The sequence below is a fragment of the Amphiprion ocellaris genome, chromosome 9 (assembly GCF_022539595.1).
Source record: "Amphiprion ocellaris isolate individual 3 ecotype Okinawa chromosome 9, ASM2253959v1, whole genome shotgun sequence".
In the NCBI taxonomy this organism is placed as follows: Eukaryota; Metazoa; Chordata; class Actinopteri; family Pomacentridae; genus Amphiprion; species Amphiprion ocellaris.
Genome location: NC_072774.1, coordinates 7,698,386 through 7,712,893, shown reverse-complemented (window position 1 = coordinate 7,712,893; position 14,508 = coordinate 7,698,386). Strand labels below are relative to the sequence as shown.

Below are 14,508 nucleotides of genomic sequence, written 5' to 3'. Positions count from 1 at the left end.
AGTGTCTGCTTCTGCTCCATCTGGAGTTGAGGCACAGCTCAGTTAAACCCAGCTCAGCCAAAACTTAAGTCTTTGTATCCAGAACCACAGTGACGCAACTAAGGGACGTTAGCAGAGCGATGATGAGCAGGCTGTGATTCTCAAACACCTTCATCAGCTCCCTAATGACTCTTTAACACATGGTTGTATTTCCCCAGACTGTGCTAAGCACAAGAACTTAACCACTATGTGCATTTGACTTTAATAACACACACACACACACACACACACATATACATTTCTCCTGCAGCAACATGGCTGCCGCAGAAAACAGTCATTAAATCAGTGCAGGTGTTAGCCTGTGGCAGCGCAGAGCACTCGCAGATGGGATGGCATTCAGTCTGTCCTACGACTGTCTGCCCTGCTGTTGTTGGAAATTGGAAAAAAAAACAGCAGATACAACAGGAGGAGACACAATGCAGATACGGTCAGCTTCTCCCACAATCAGCACATGCACTTGACACCACATTTCATGCATTCTGTCAGTGTACTCAAAGTAGTAGCACTATTGATTTTCCACTGTTCAAGCATCGTCCCTGATTCAGCCAGCTTTTGCCCAGAGGGGAGCTATCTCCTCTCAGACCTTTGCCCCCTGACCTCTCCACTCCCACTCCTTTTTTTTGGGCCTCTTTCATTTATGTGGTTTCAGGGATACCAGGTGATCATCCATTAATGATATTTATTAATGGCTGCTTCCTCTCTGACACAAGGGCCTTTGAGTGATGTCCCTGTGAGTGCTCTGGGCACATCCTGAGAACACACTCAGGTTTCTGCTCACCAGATGACTTCATATCTATTAACCCTGGGAGGAGAAAGGAAGAGCATGGAGCAGGTACAAAGGGAGGAGACCACGCCTGCCTGAGGATGGGTAAATCAAATTCAGTGAGGTCAGGGTGAGCAGTTTTATTCCCCTTAAAAGTGGAGCAGTGTACTATCAGGGGACCTGTGGCCCTCTGGCGCCTTACAGCAGGTTAGAAAGATTTAACCAGTCTGTGGAGTCATAGTTTAACTGCTAAGAGATCAAAGTTTCAATTGGACATCTTCCGCTTCGCATTAAAGAGTCCGCAGAGAAACAAAGCCTCTGTCTGTCTGTCAGCGTAAGTGTAAGCGAACAGTATTTCTAATTGCATAATATATCACAGGTGTAACTTTCCTGGCTGTATTTTATGTGGGCCTAGGCCTCCTAGCTCACACTCTAAACCCAACATGGGTTCACCATCTGCAGCTGGAAGCAGGAGTTTGGCTGCCTTCGCCAGGCACTCAGAGGATCCTGTTCCATCCTCCTCATCTCTACCAGCACCATTACCCACCAGTGCCTGCCTGCAAACCCACTCTGTCCCCTAAAACTCCACACCCCCATTAGTTCAATTTTATTAGATTTCCCTCCCGCCCAGAGAGGCAGTAACATCCCCCCCTTCTCTCTCACTAGCTTTCTTTCTTTCTTTCTTTCTCTCTCTCACACACCTCCTCCCTGTTCCTCCACCCCCTCTCTCCCTCTGCTTGCCAAGAGCTGGGGACTGTTAAACTGATTTCCTCAGGGAACGGTGAGGCAGACAGTCTGATGGGAGTGCTGGGCCGTAATGTCGCCCCCTCTCTCTCTCCTCTCTCAGGTTCTGGGCCAAGCCGATCAGAGCCGAGCTGAACAGAGCTGCCCTGTGGTTCCAGACGTGGGGAGATGGACACAGCGTGGCTGTTCTGCCGGAGCCAGACTCTACGGTGGTGCTCGGAGGAACCGTGGCGGTATGGGGCGCAGCAAGAACACACGCCCACTGAGGAGCATGCTCCAAAGCATGCGCTCATACTCTTGGCAGCCTCTGCGGCCTGTCAAGTTAATGGACGACTTCTGACTCCAGTCTGCATATCCCCACTGTTCCCTCTCTTGTAAAGCCCTGCTCGAGTGCAGCCTACATGGTTATCACTACACCCACTGTCACAATCTTGAATACAGAGAATGCCCCAGGGTGAGGGAGACGGGCAGGGCATGAATGCAACAATAAACACTAACATGCTGTTGAGTTATAGCTTCAAAAGTGGCATGAAAATGACTCGAATCAAACATAATTTTAAAGATGCTAAAAATATCAGACCTCTAGTGTTTGTGTATTTTGGCTGAAACTTCACTGCCAGTCTGTTAATAGGTAAAATATGACAAATGCTCCTTTTTATGTTGCTTTCAGACCTCCTAATGTGATAATAAAAACTTTTTTGTATCAACATATTCAAGGTATTTCTATTACCATTTGGATTAGATTCACACATTAAGACACCCACAGGCACGAATTGCCTCTTGTGTTGCAACATGTCAAAGTGACTAAGAAGTAATGCATTTTCCCCTCAAAGAGAAAGCAGTTCCAATTTGTGAGAATTAACTTGTTAGAGAATAACAGTATTGACTGTCAGACTGAAAATCTGTGACCCTGACTCTGTTTTGAGGGCTATTTTGGAGTCTAGCGAGTATCTCGTTCATTGCTTTAGGCTCCAGGGGGGCTCATGGTGGCTGGATCCATCCAGTCTGGCCCGTGTGGTGTTGGCAGCTGGTTTACCCAAGCTTGGCTCTGCCGGAGTCCCTTCCCATTCACGGGCCTTGAACCATGACCAAATGGCCTCCACATACACCTCCCATCAGCACACTTAAAACAACACGCAGTCATCCAAAGACAAACAGATGCGACGCTCTGCGCCACAACGCTCGTCTAGATACACCCAACCCACACACAGTCACACATGTGGCTACGCAAATATATCGGCACACAATTCCTGAAAAGATTTGACATATTACAGACACAAAATGCATGTTTCATGTGGATTTAAGCCTGTCTTTTATATCCCTCTCAGACTTATGCAGAGGCAAAAAGCGAAGTGAACTCATCAATTATAAGGCTTTGTCATTGTGCTTTCTACAAGGCTGTTTCTTTAATGTAAGTAGCCACCTGTGTTTTGCTAAAAGATAAAAAGTACTGTGTTTGTGTGGTGCTAAAGATACAGACCACAAATTTGTATGAAAAGGCTTAAAGCGGCCTCTGAAAGCAAACACATTGTTTATCTTTGAATCAAACAATCTTACGGGTGAATAGAATTGACTAAATGTCTTCAGAAGGAGACAGAACATCTTAAAGCCTATGCAGCATTAAATCTGTAGCAGCTAATCAACTACTTGTCAACTATGTTGACAATCGATTAATTGATTTCAGTCATTTTGAAGAGGGAAAAGGTCTACATTCTTTAATTAAAGCTTCTTAAATTTGAACATTTCTGTTTTGTTTTCTGCTAGTAAATTGAATATTTTTGGGTAGGGGACAAAACACTTGCACTGAGAAACACAGATTGTCATTTTTCAAACATTTTATAGACCAAATAAGTAATCGATTAATCCAGAAAATATCCAACTAATTAATCAGCAATGACAATAATTGTTAGTTGCAGCTCTGTGCAGCATCTCCATTTATTTCTGACTACATCCAGTACAGTTTTGGTTGAAAATAGCCAAGCTCTTTGGCAGCACAGAGGACTCAGTGAGAGAGAGGGGCCCCTTTCTGGTCCATGTCCAGCACTGATAAACTGGCAGACACATTGATCCAGCAGCTCCTCAGTCTTACACTCCACCAGCCTCCATGGCAACAGAAAGAAACACAATATGTTTATTACACAAAAATCTGAATCCAAGACTTTAAGGACACGTAGGGATAAACGTCCTGTGTCCCCATTTGACTGCACATCCGTGTTTATTCAACAAACTGCACATATGCATATAACTGATGTGTATCAAAAACCACGTGCAAACTGTAACTTCACGGTTTGTTTTGCCCACAGATGTGCTTCGACTCCAAGCACGAGTAGCAGAAACGCAACCATAAGCGTGCATACAAAACATAAACAGTGCACGTACACATATCGTAGCGCTGCCTGCAGATTCAGCTGTGCTCTTAGCTCACCGTCCCTGCTCAGTGACATCATACCCTGACAATGCCACCATTCATACAGATGTTGCTTACAAAACCTGCAGTTAGGCTCCCATTGTGTGCGCTGCTCCTCCTTCACAACAAGAGGTTTAGCCAGAGGTGCTCCCCTACTACGGGGGAAAGAAAATGAATGGAACACGTAATAGGGTTACCATGTATGCTAATGCTTTAACTGCTTACAAATGACTTCATACTGAGCTAATCTCTCAATCAATCACCATGTAGCCAAGTTGAAAACTGGCACATCTGTGGCTGCGTCACAAGTTTTACTTTTTTGGCATTTACAGCACGCATGTAACTCTTTGTTCGCTCTTTAGGGCAAAAAACTTGATCTTTAAGCCTATTAATCCAAACTCCTGTTACAATTCTGCAGCTATAGTGAAACATAAGAACAGTAAGGTTTGTGTAAATGAAATAGAAAAAGTGACATTAGCCCACTAGAAATACTTTGATTATTGGTCCTCCTGTGTGCTATGAAATGTTTCTTTAAGAGAAGCACAGTTTTTCCCTCTTCAAGTAAAAAGGAGCATATTTAGAGCATGCCAGGAATTATGTCATCCACCGATCCAGTGCCAACTCCACAGCCGAAGCGAGCGGCAATGAAAGAACATATAGTATTGTTTACCTCATAAAAATCTCAGCACCTAGCCTGATGCTTAGTGACAAATTTATTGTCCTTAGTAACAATGTAAACAATAGATAATTGGGAGATAATAAATAACACATTTTCATACACCAGCACCGAAACCCTTTCAAGGCCTCTCTGTCTGAAATTAGCAAGGCAGGCAGGATGTGTGGAAAGCATGGAGCTCATTTAAAAAGAGACACGAAAACAATGCCAGAGTCGGCCGCAGTGAAAAGGGTCCCACTGACATGAGCTGAGTCATGTGCCACAGTGTTTTGTTTTGTTTTGTTTTTTTTAGTAGAAACTTGATGCGGGCTTGTTTGGGCTTTTCTTGCTACAGATGAAAAATGATAGTGAACATCATACAAACAAAGATATCAAGCAATCTGAGCACAAGAGGAAGGAGAATACAGTGCAGGTATTCAGGAGTATCCATCTGCACACACAAGTATGCATGCATTCTGTTCATACTGTATGTCTCATTGGTTTTTATGTAGGGGTGACAGAGTTTGGAGCTGTCTAAGAATGTGTCACTGTGCAAAGAAGATGACACAGAGCCGGAGCAGGCGGTGTGTCGGTGCATGTGTGCGACTGTTTGCGAGGCCCTGTGGAGAACTGGCTCCGAGCGGTGACGCAATGCTTTTGGCCGGCGTGCTGTGGAACTTGGCCTCCTCTCCGCTGCGTTTCCTCCACGCTGCGAGGGTCAACTATCCCACAACCTCCTAGCGCACAACACGCACCATTCAATTCCCCAGACCACAACAGAGCAGAACTCAACCACACCCGGCACCACGAGCACCCAGTCCTTCGCAATGAAGAAGAAGAAGAAAAAAAAAACAACAGCACTCGAACCAAAACTAATAAAACATTCCAATCTCAGCAACACTCCCAGACAACAAACTGAGAAGCATTCAGGGGGGATAAAAACATACATGTCAATTATTCCACCATCAGGCTTTTCGCTGTTAAACGATGGCACTTAAGGAAGAAAATCTGGAGAACAAAGATGGGCACTGATGCAGATACAGTCTTTGGCCCAGAGAGCACAAACAGAGAGCTTAGAGCAAGATATGAGTCCCTAAGGGGCCACAGCAGCCCTTTGGCTCATTAACTATTTACACCAGAGACAGGCCTCCCTACTGCTCTGGCCCACCACAAAATCAATTAGCCTTCATTAGCCCGGGCTCTGGGCATGCTTTCTCTGACAGGGGAGGGATAATCCTGCTACCGATGCCTCCAATTCCCACAAAATATCACCAGTACATCCATACATGCATGCACACATGGAGGGAAAACAAAGAAAACTAGGCCAAGAATTCGCCCGGTTTCATTCACCGTTTGGTCCTCCAAAATATCAGTACAGTCTCTCGCCTTTCAGCTCCTCGCCTCATTCCGCCTGTCTATCTGATTCCAACATGTCCATCAAAGTCCCACTCAATCCCCTTCTCCCGCTCTGTAAATGTAAACGCCCGAGTAGAAAGAGTGCATCCAGGTCCGCTTCTCTGAGGTGTGGGGTTACAGTGCGGAGATTTCCCATTGGCGGAAAGTCAACATGGTCGGGGTAATGCGATTAGAGCCGGATTGAGAACGTCGCAGGGGACACATGGGCCTGATCATGGCCCAGTTATCTGATAGCGAGGCCGTATTTATCGACCTGGCCCGGGCGAGGATATTACAGACATTAGAGACCTCGTCTATGCTTATGAAACCCGCGCTGGAGATCGCACCCGGATAACACAATTAGTCTCTCACTTTCTGTCCACAATCGCAGAATTCCATCAGTCGCATTCAGACATCAGGGAGCAGAATCTCAATTGATCCGCATTCGGTCGCCGTTCCCTCGGATCTGAACGGCCAACTAACCAGAAAAGTTGCGTGGTTGAGGGGCCTGCCGCCGTTTAGTGAGTGCATATGTTTATGGGAGGCCTAGCAGAGCATTTACAATTCAATTACGCAGATAGGAGGAGGGGGGAAAAGAGTAAGATGTGTCTGGATGACGGCCAGAGGAGAGATAAGCCTAATACACTAATATTGTGTTACCCCAGTGTGTTACCATAGGAACAGTTGAGGAGATTCAAAAGACTACAAAGACGATCAATCTTGGGAGAGCAGGAGGAAGAGGGAGAATTAAATGCCCTGGGACTGCTCCTGCTCTCCTCTATCAGAGCAATAACTCTTCTAATGACCTCTGCTACCTCCTTTCTCTCTCCCTCCCTCTCTCTCTCTCTCTCGAAGATGTTTCTCTCCAGTAAACTCGACTATCTGAGAACCTTTTCTAAACACAAAAGAGCAGCCAAAAGCTTTTCATTATGTTTTGTGATTGTTTTTTTGATATCCAAGTCATGACTCTCTACTTATTTTTTTGGAAAACAAAGGCTGGCTGCTGGAAATGTTGCTACAGTATTAATCAGTTCATATCACCTTGAGTGTTACAGTTTAGCTGATTTGCATTCATCAGAGGTAAATCATCACTGACTGACATATACTGTTTGAGCAGCTGGCAAAGACTTAACAGACAGGAAATCTCCTTCTCTTAAAGATGTTTCACCTGGTTAAAATGCCTAAATTGTGTTTTTTATATGCTAGAAGACTTATTATGAGTGAAATAAGCAGTCAATGTAATGGTCGAGCATTTCCACTTTAAAGCTGCAGTGTGCAGATGACAGTAGGTCTGCAATTAATAATATTTCCAATGTCAGTTAATCAGTTAATTAATTTTTCTATTGACTGATCAGTAGTTTGGTCTATAAAATGTCAGAAAATGGGGGAAAATGTCAATCAATGTTTCCCAAAACCCGGGACAACATCCTGAAATATCTTGTTTTGTTCCCAACTCAAAGATATTCAGCTTACTGTAAAATAAAGGCAAAGAAACAAGGAAATATTCAAATGTAAGAAGCTAAAATCAGAGAATTCTTACGTTTTTTTAGTTCTACAATTCTACGATTTCATTTAGCAAACACTTTTATCTCTAGTCAGGAGAAAATAACCTGCTTAAGTGCCATAAAAAACAGTTCAAGTGTGATAGGACCTTGGTGCCTACAGGCAGGTAGTTATTAATCAGTAATCAAAACAGTTTTCAATTCATTTAATAGTTGACAACTAATCAATTAGTTGATTAACTGTTGCAGCTGTAGTCACAGATTCAGACATCTGGGGTTTCATAGGTAACATACCTAATGCACCAATCCTGTCAGCTTGCACAGTGGAACTTTGTGTGTGATTACTTTTCTTCAGAATCAGCTTCAAACCTTTATGGCTGAATTTCTTTAATATTACAACTTGCCTATTCTGCATAGTGTCAAATAGGTTTACAGTGTTTGAGCAGGTGAGCTGGTGTGCTTGAGCTGCAGTCAATAGGATTTGGTAGAGGAAGAGAAAGGCGGGACTTCATAGATCTGCACATTTTAAGAGAAAGCAGTGGTGTAGAGTTACATATAAGTTATTTTTAAGGAAGAAAGGGATTATTTTCATGAAGAAAATTCTAAATATGTAACCTTAATACACCTAGATGAGGTTTCAGTGGTTAAATCTCTGACCAGAGAGGTACTTGAAGCATTTCCATCTACCAGTCACCCTCTATGCTTCTTTCAATTTCAAAACCTGTCTCCTTTTGGCTTTTCTCCCCTCTCAGCTACGTCTCTTTCCCACTGCTATAACTGCCTGCTTTGTGAGGGATGAGGTCATTTGATTTTTCCCCCACTGCGTTAAACTAGTGCTAACAAGTTGCAGGACCTACAGAACATGTTCTGTACATTAAGATATACATCAGGCAGTCGGTGGGCAGCCGAGCCACAACCACATAAAGGGCCCATTATTCCAGCCAGAGTCTCCAGTGCTGCACTGGCAGGTTCAGACACAGCTTTGATTACACACCAAATGATGAAATCCACACAGGCCTAAGAGTACAGCTTTGCTGGCACGGCCCAGTGGAAAAGAAAGTTGCAACACTTTGCAGCTCGTGTGTCTGTGTGTGTGCACTTGCATGTGTGTAATATGTATCCATGTGAATACTTGCATATACTCACCAGTTTGGCCTCTGAGTGCATGGAGGGAATGTGAGTGGAGGAGCAGGAGCTGCTGTGGGCGGGGCTTTGCATGCCCATCATATTGGAGCCCATGGACATTTGTCGCTCCATCTGCAGATTAGAACAGTACGGTCACAAGTGTGTTTCAATACCACAAAATGTGTACGAATGGTGTGTAGGGTGATTTTTTTTATATCCTAATGAGATGCCATCACTGCTTTCATAGCAAGTTTTTAAGTGTGAGACTTATCCTTCACCCCAGTAGGCTACAGAGGGGGAAATAAGATGAGAGCGCATGAGAGGCTGATTTCACATGACAGGCTGCCCTGTGCACAGCTCTGTGTGATGATAACTGGAGCTGACCCAAAACAGGAAGCCAGCACGGAGGGACTTAACACAGGAAGCCGGTGCAACAGGGTTGTGTGTGTGTGTGTGTGTATGTGTGTGTGTGTTTCTGATAGTAGCGTGGTGGGTGTCTGTCAGACCAACACATCAAACCTCAGTGTGATTCTAGCTGCAGGAATTAAACATAAACTAGTAGTAGAAATGAATTTGTCTCCATGTGTATTCCTGTGACTAACCCGGGTTTAGCGTGGTCACAGCTGAGGCCGAGAATGTGAGGAAATCAGCTGGGTAAGCTGACAGGGCTGAGAGGTCACCTGTGCGGGGCGATAATGTGAGTAGTGTTCGTTGGTGCAGTGCATGCAGGAAAGAAGAAACCTTTGTTTGAGCATGTGCGGTTTGCATATATGTGTGTGTGTGTGTGTGTGTGTGTGTGTGAACCGCTGTGGCCTCCCAGCTGCTGAACTCTGGGTGGTGCGGTGGTCTCCATCTCTAACCCCCCCGCCTTCGCCTGACGTCCACAGAGACTCGGGTCTAGAACCTGACACACAACCTTAATTGCAGTAAGTGTGTTTTGTGTAAAAATATCACCCAAACCTGCACCCCTTTCCTGAACCGTCAATCTTCCCCAAAATCGCTTAGCTCTTAATTTAATAAACATGGGAGGGATTTTTCCAGACCATAAACACGGCCTGTCTTGTGTTACAATGAGAGCATATGTTATATCATTAGAATCCTGATATGAGGAACTGCGTTGTTATCATTTTCCCGTTGCACAACGAGGGTCTCTGAAACCGTTCTTTGGCTTGATTACAATAAAGTTTTAAACCCACAGGAAGAATTATTCACATCTATGGGAGATGACTGTCTTGATAGATGGCCGTAAGTCATTTTAATGGTGATAGAAAACATCCCAAAACTGCAAACCTACACTGTTTAGGCGCAGTCTCAATGTACAGTGGACTGTCATCACGTGAGTGACTTATTTTGCTTCTGCATGTGTGAGCGCAGCCATAAGTGCAGCCGTTGTCGTACTCACAGGCATCAGCACGGCCGAGGAGCCGGGCATGGTGGGGTCTGGCAGGGTTCCAGGCATGGAGGCTGGTAGTGGCTGTCTCTGTCTGTTTCGTAGGTGCAGTAGTGAGGACAGAGAGCCGGGGACAGGCCTGGAAGGACACACAAATAAAAGCAACTTATAGATACACGCTGCATCACTTCTGTTTCCACATAAAGATGGATGAGTCCCGATTGAAGATAATCTATATTTCCCTTGCTTTGCTTCAGTCCCACAGACACTTTCTTCTCTAAAGCAGCAAATATAGATCAAGTTGCAGCTGAAAATAGTCTGTTGTTTTTTTTTTTTTTTTAAATGTAACTATATATCTGTGAGTCATAGGGAGATCCGAGATACACATTCTCAGTTTGGGTTTACAAGTTAAGTTTACTCTGAAAAATATATAATAGCAACAGTATTGTTCTTTATAAAAAGCCCCTTTGGAATCTGTTTTCATTATAACAGTCCATATTTCTCTCTGATTTGCTCTGATCTCAACTTTTTGTTTCACTTTATGCTTCGATTACATTATAAATAAAGCTAACAATCCGAGAGCATATTTTTTATTTTGCTATATAACAGCATCAAATGCATTAAGGTGTTATTATAACTTCCCCTATGAAGTCTTTGTAGCTATATAAATACATAATGAAGAACTGATAATGCAATTTGAAACAGCTTTAATCATCTTTAGTGATGTATGTTTAATTAAAAAATCTTCATAGTATGTTTAAAAATGTTTATACTCTGTTATACATACAAATTAAGCATTTCTAGGTGTGTTGAAAGCTTATGAAAACATCTTGAAGGTGGATTATTAACCTCAGAAAAACCAGTATGACAAAAATAACATTTAAAACATCTGATATCTGGATTTCCTCCACATTTTCCCCTTACAGAGTTTAAAGAAATCAACATAATTAGCACATTTTAATTACAACAATGATGAATAATGTTCTTAGAAGACATTTTTGAAATTATTACAACTGTGCTGGAAATCCATTTTAGAATTAATTAAATATCCATACAGTAGTTATTGATGTTTTACAAGGGGAGTCAGTCAAAATGTTCACAAATACTTACATCTTATTATAACTACATTATAAACTACATCATAACTGTGAGGTCAAAATGACTTATTACCATATGTAGGTATATAATATGGTTTTAAAAACGTTTTTAGAGTGTTTTAACAGTCAAATAGACACAAAATTAAAAGTTGTATCAATGAAACCATACAAAAACATCAAAACAGCACTAGACAATGTAGAAAGTAAGGGAAATTTTAAAATGCATGATAATGGAAAGAACAGATAATAGATCATGGCTAACTGCTCAGTGGCTTAGACAACTTTAACAACTGCATTTTTAAAAAGCTGAAGCCACCAAAGAGCTATTGATCATCCATTTAAAGAATATAACTGGTGTTGTATAGTTTCAGCCTCTAAACTTTAAAAACGGTTCACAAATGCATACTTTCACTTCTTTATAAGTCTAAATACTTTCATTAAACTGCTAGAAGCTGCAGGTTTCAACAAATATTGGCAACTTCAGATCGACCTCAGATTAGGCGTGCTAGTGCGTATTTACGGCTGTAACCCAGTGTAACCGTGATGTGCTTTTAAATAGATTTTGGACAAGAATGGAGGGCTGTGACTCAATGGAATAAGCTATATCAGGCTTGACAATAAGAAAAAACAGAATGTCACTGAACTTATCCTTAAAAAAAAAAAAAAAAAAAAAAACACCTCTGTTACAGACTTGAAATGTTGCTCAGAAGGGACGAAGAGTTTTAAAACACCCAAACGCTACATGAATTTTCTTCATAACTTGCAGTACAAGTCACAAATTGGGAAATGATCCAAAGTATTTCTCATATTTCTAGTGAAAAGTGTACTTCTTCACAATCACTCCACAAATGTCTGCGCTGGCTGCAGCACCGTGTTCCGAGGAAAGGCTTGACACAGAGCATTACACTGCTGGACTGTTGCAGTTCCACAATGTGAGATTGCTCAAGAAACCTGCTCTTGCATCTAAAACATAATTCAACTGATTTATTCATTTCACATCTGTGTTATTTCAGAGCAAAACCAAACTTCTTTTTAGTTTCTCCTAGAAAAAAATAACAGTTTGGGCTGCGTGGGCTTGTGCTGCACTTGAGGCATCTTGGGAGTTTTTGGATGCACTTTACACAAGTGCAGTTCATGTTTAGTGCAAGGGATGAAGAATGACGTTGGTGATGATGAATGAATAATATTTGTCATAACCACACGAGATGTGCATGATGAGAATCACATTTAGAAAAGCAGTGGAAGCCCCGTGGGGAAAATCTCCTTCGGTGACCACAAAAGCGTGTGCGGACCAATAGGCCTCTCCACGCTCAAGGCCACATCAATAAATCACTTGTACAGAGACGCAGGCAAAACTATTGACAACAGGCTTGTCTCAGTCACCGGCTTAAGGCTAAAGCCATCCAAAACACACAGACCGCTACATCTGCACGCGGTGACATCATTTATACAACTGCCACCAAATCCCTGCTTGTAAGAACACCAATTCCCAGCTGCAGGGCGCTGCTACACCTACACTGACTATTCATTCTCTAAAAAAAACAGCATTCATGACATGATTCTTTAATAACCTGCATGAGAAGAATCAATAATTCTCCAGTTATCAGTATCATCAGGATGAACGCTGCCCCTAACCAGTCAATAAAGCTCCATTTCCTTGAGCGCTTAGAAATTACGACAAAGAAAAAGCATTTTGAACGGGTTAATGTAATCAATTGACCACATCATAGGCTGGATTACCGTAATAGTGAGGCCAAATGGAGGAGGTCTACCAGCACAAACGTTCCCCCACCTGAATAAATACCTGTATTTTTCCAGACCCTAAATATGTGCGTTGACGCTCCAGACATTTTAGATTGCTCCCCACACACACACACCCACACACACACTCCGCCATTACCATCCTGACTGCGTGTCATTCCTGTCTAACATCCCAATTTATCACACTCGCACTCATTTACCAGCACATATGACATCTGAGCAACACAGCGAATCCAAACATTTCCACATGGGAAAAGTCATGAAAGTACAATGAGGTATGCAGTGTAGCTGCGCACTACATCAACAAAGTTTCCCTCAACGTTTTAAGACTCTGCCAGCGTTCAAGAGGATGAAATAACAGTCACGTGGCAGTGACATGCTGTTGATTTTGGGGATAAAAAGCGGTTTGCTGGGTTTTTATCCAACTGGCTGACGAGGTTTTTTGTAGATAATAGAAGTAAAATGAGATTTTCTAAGATGTTTTTTAAACCCTAACTGTTTTCTTTTAACAAACTGGCTCATTCACCTCATTTTGTTGAACACATTTCTTTTCTTTTTGCATCTGATGTGTTCCCCGTTGATTAAATTAACATTTTCTGAATTTATACACCCAAAAATACCCTATATAGGATGCTCCATAATGTACATCAATGAGCCTGATCTTTTTTTTTACTCTTGATCTATACCAGAAGAGTCACACCAACATTATTTTTTCCGAGCAGACAGACAATAAACAAAAATAAAGTTCAAATGGACAGGATGCAGCACAGGCATGTCAGCTTTCCAGAGAAGAAAGCTTCCTTTGAAGCGTGTACAGGTTGTGCTTCTGCACCTGACTGTTAGTAATGCTAACACGAACGCTGTGTCCGTCACCACAACCTGCACCAAAACACAACCTGCCTGTCCAGTGGGAGGAAAAACAACACTAATACCTGACAGCACTTCCTTTGGGGGAAGGCCAGTATTAACCCTTTGAACCCCAAAACCTGTTCTTCAGCTTCGAAAGTCTTTTTTTTATTGTCCAAATTGCAGCATTTACATAGCCAGAGACTGTAAAAAACTTTGTTAGGTTTTCAACTGTCTATGGTCCATGTAAGCTTAACAACCATTTTATTCTACATGTCCTACTCAAAAATTCAACTAAATGAGTGACTCAGCTGCAACAACATTCACATGACAAAAATTCTGTGACTTCTTGAGTGAACTGCAAGTTGTGTTTATGCAGCGCTGAGAGGAGATGGAGAGGAAAATAAAACAGGCTTGAGCTATAAACTAAATGCAGCATTGCTCAAAAACAGCGCACAAAGCAGCAAGTTGTTCCAAGATACATTCAGCATGGTGAAACTTTTTTCTAGATTTAATGTGCAGAGTATTTTGAAAAATGCCTAGTTTGTAGAGATTGTAAAAATGTGAACAGTAAAATACATGTAAAGCCACTTTTTTTCCAGTATTTGGTGACACATCTGGGCACTTGGAAAAATGTTGTACATGTTGATTCCAGGTTTTGTAAAAAGAAATAAAGAAATTCAACATCAGTTTCTTCTTTTTATTATTATCTATAGCTTTGTTATATTGCACAAAGGTCATTTTTGAGTTCTCTCTTTGCTTAGCCCTGGCTGTGTTATTTCCT

At 42.3% G+C, this 14,508-nt stretch overlaps 1 protein-coding gene across 2 annotated transcripts in view; it reads right to left on the bottom strand.

The window, feature by feature from the left end:
- creb5b (cAMP responsive element binding protein 5b) overlaps positions 1-14,508 on the bottom strand; it is a 42,039-nt gene that overhangs the window by 9,074 nt on the left and 18,457 nt on the right. For both annotated transcript variants that reach the window (XM_023299413.3, XM_055013705.1), the window contains exons 6-7: positions 10,033-10,159; positions 8,652-8,762 (exon numbers count right to left, since the gene is read on the bottom strand). In XM_023299413.3, coding sequence (XP_023155181.1) covers positions 8,652-8,762; positions 10,033-10,159 — 238 coding nt within the window. The remainder of the gene's footprint in view (positions 1-8,651; positions 8,763-10,032; positions 10,160-14,508) is intronic.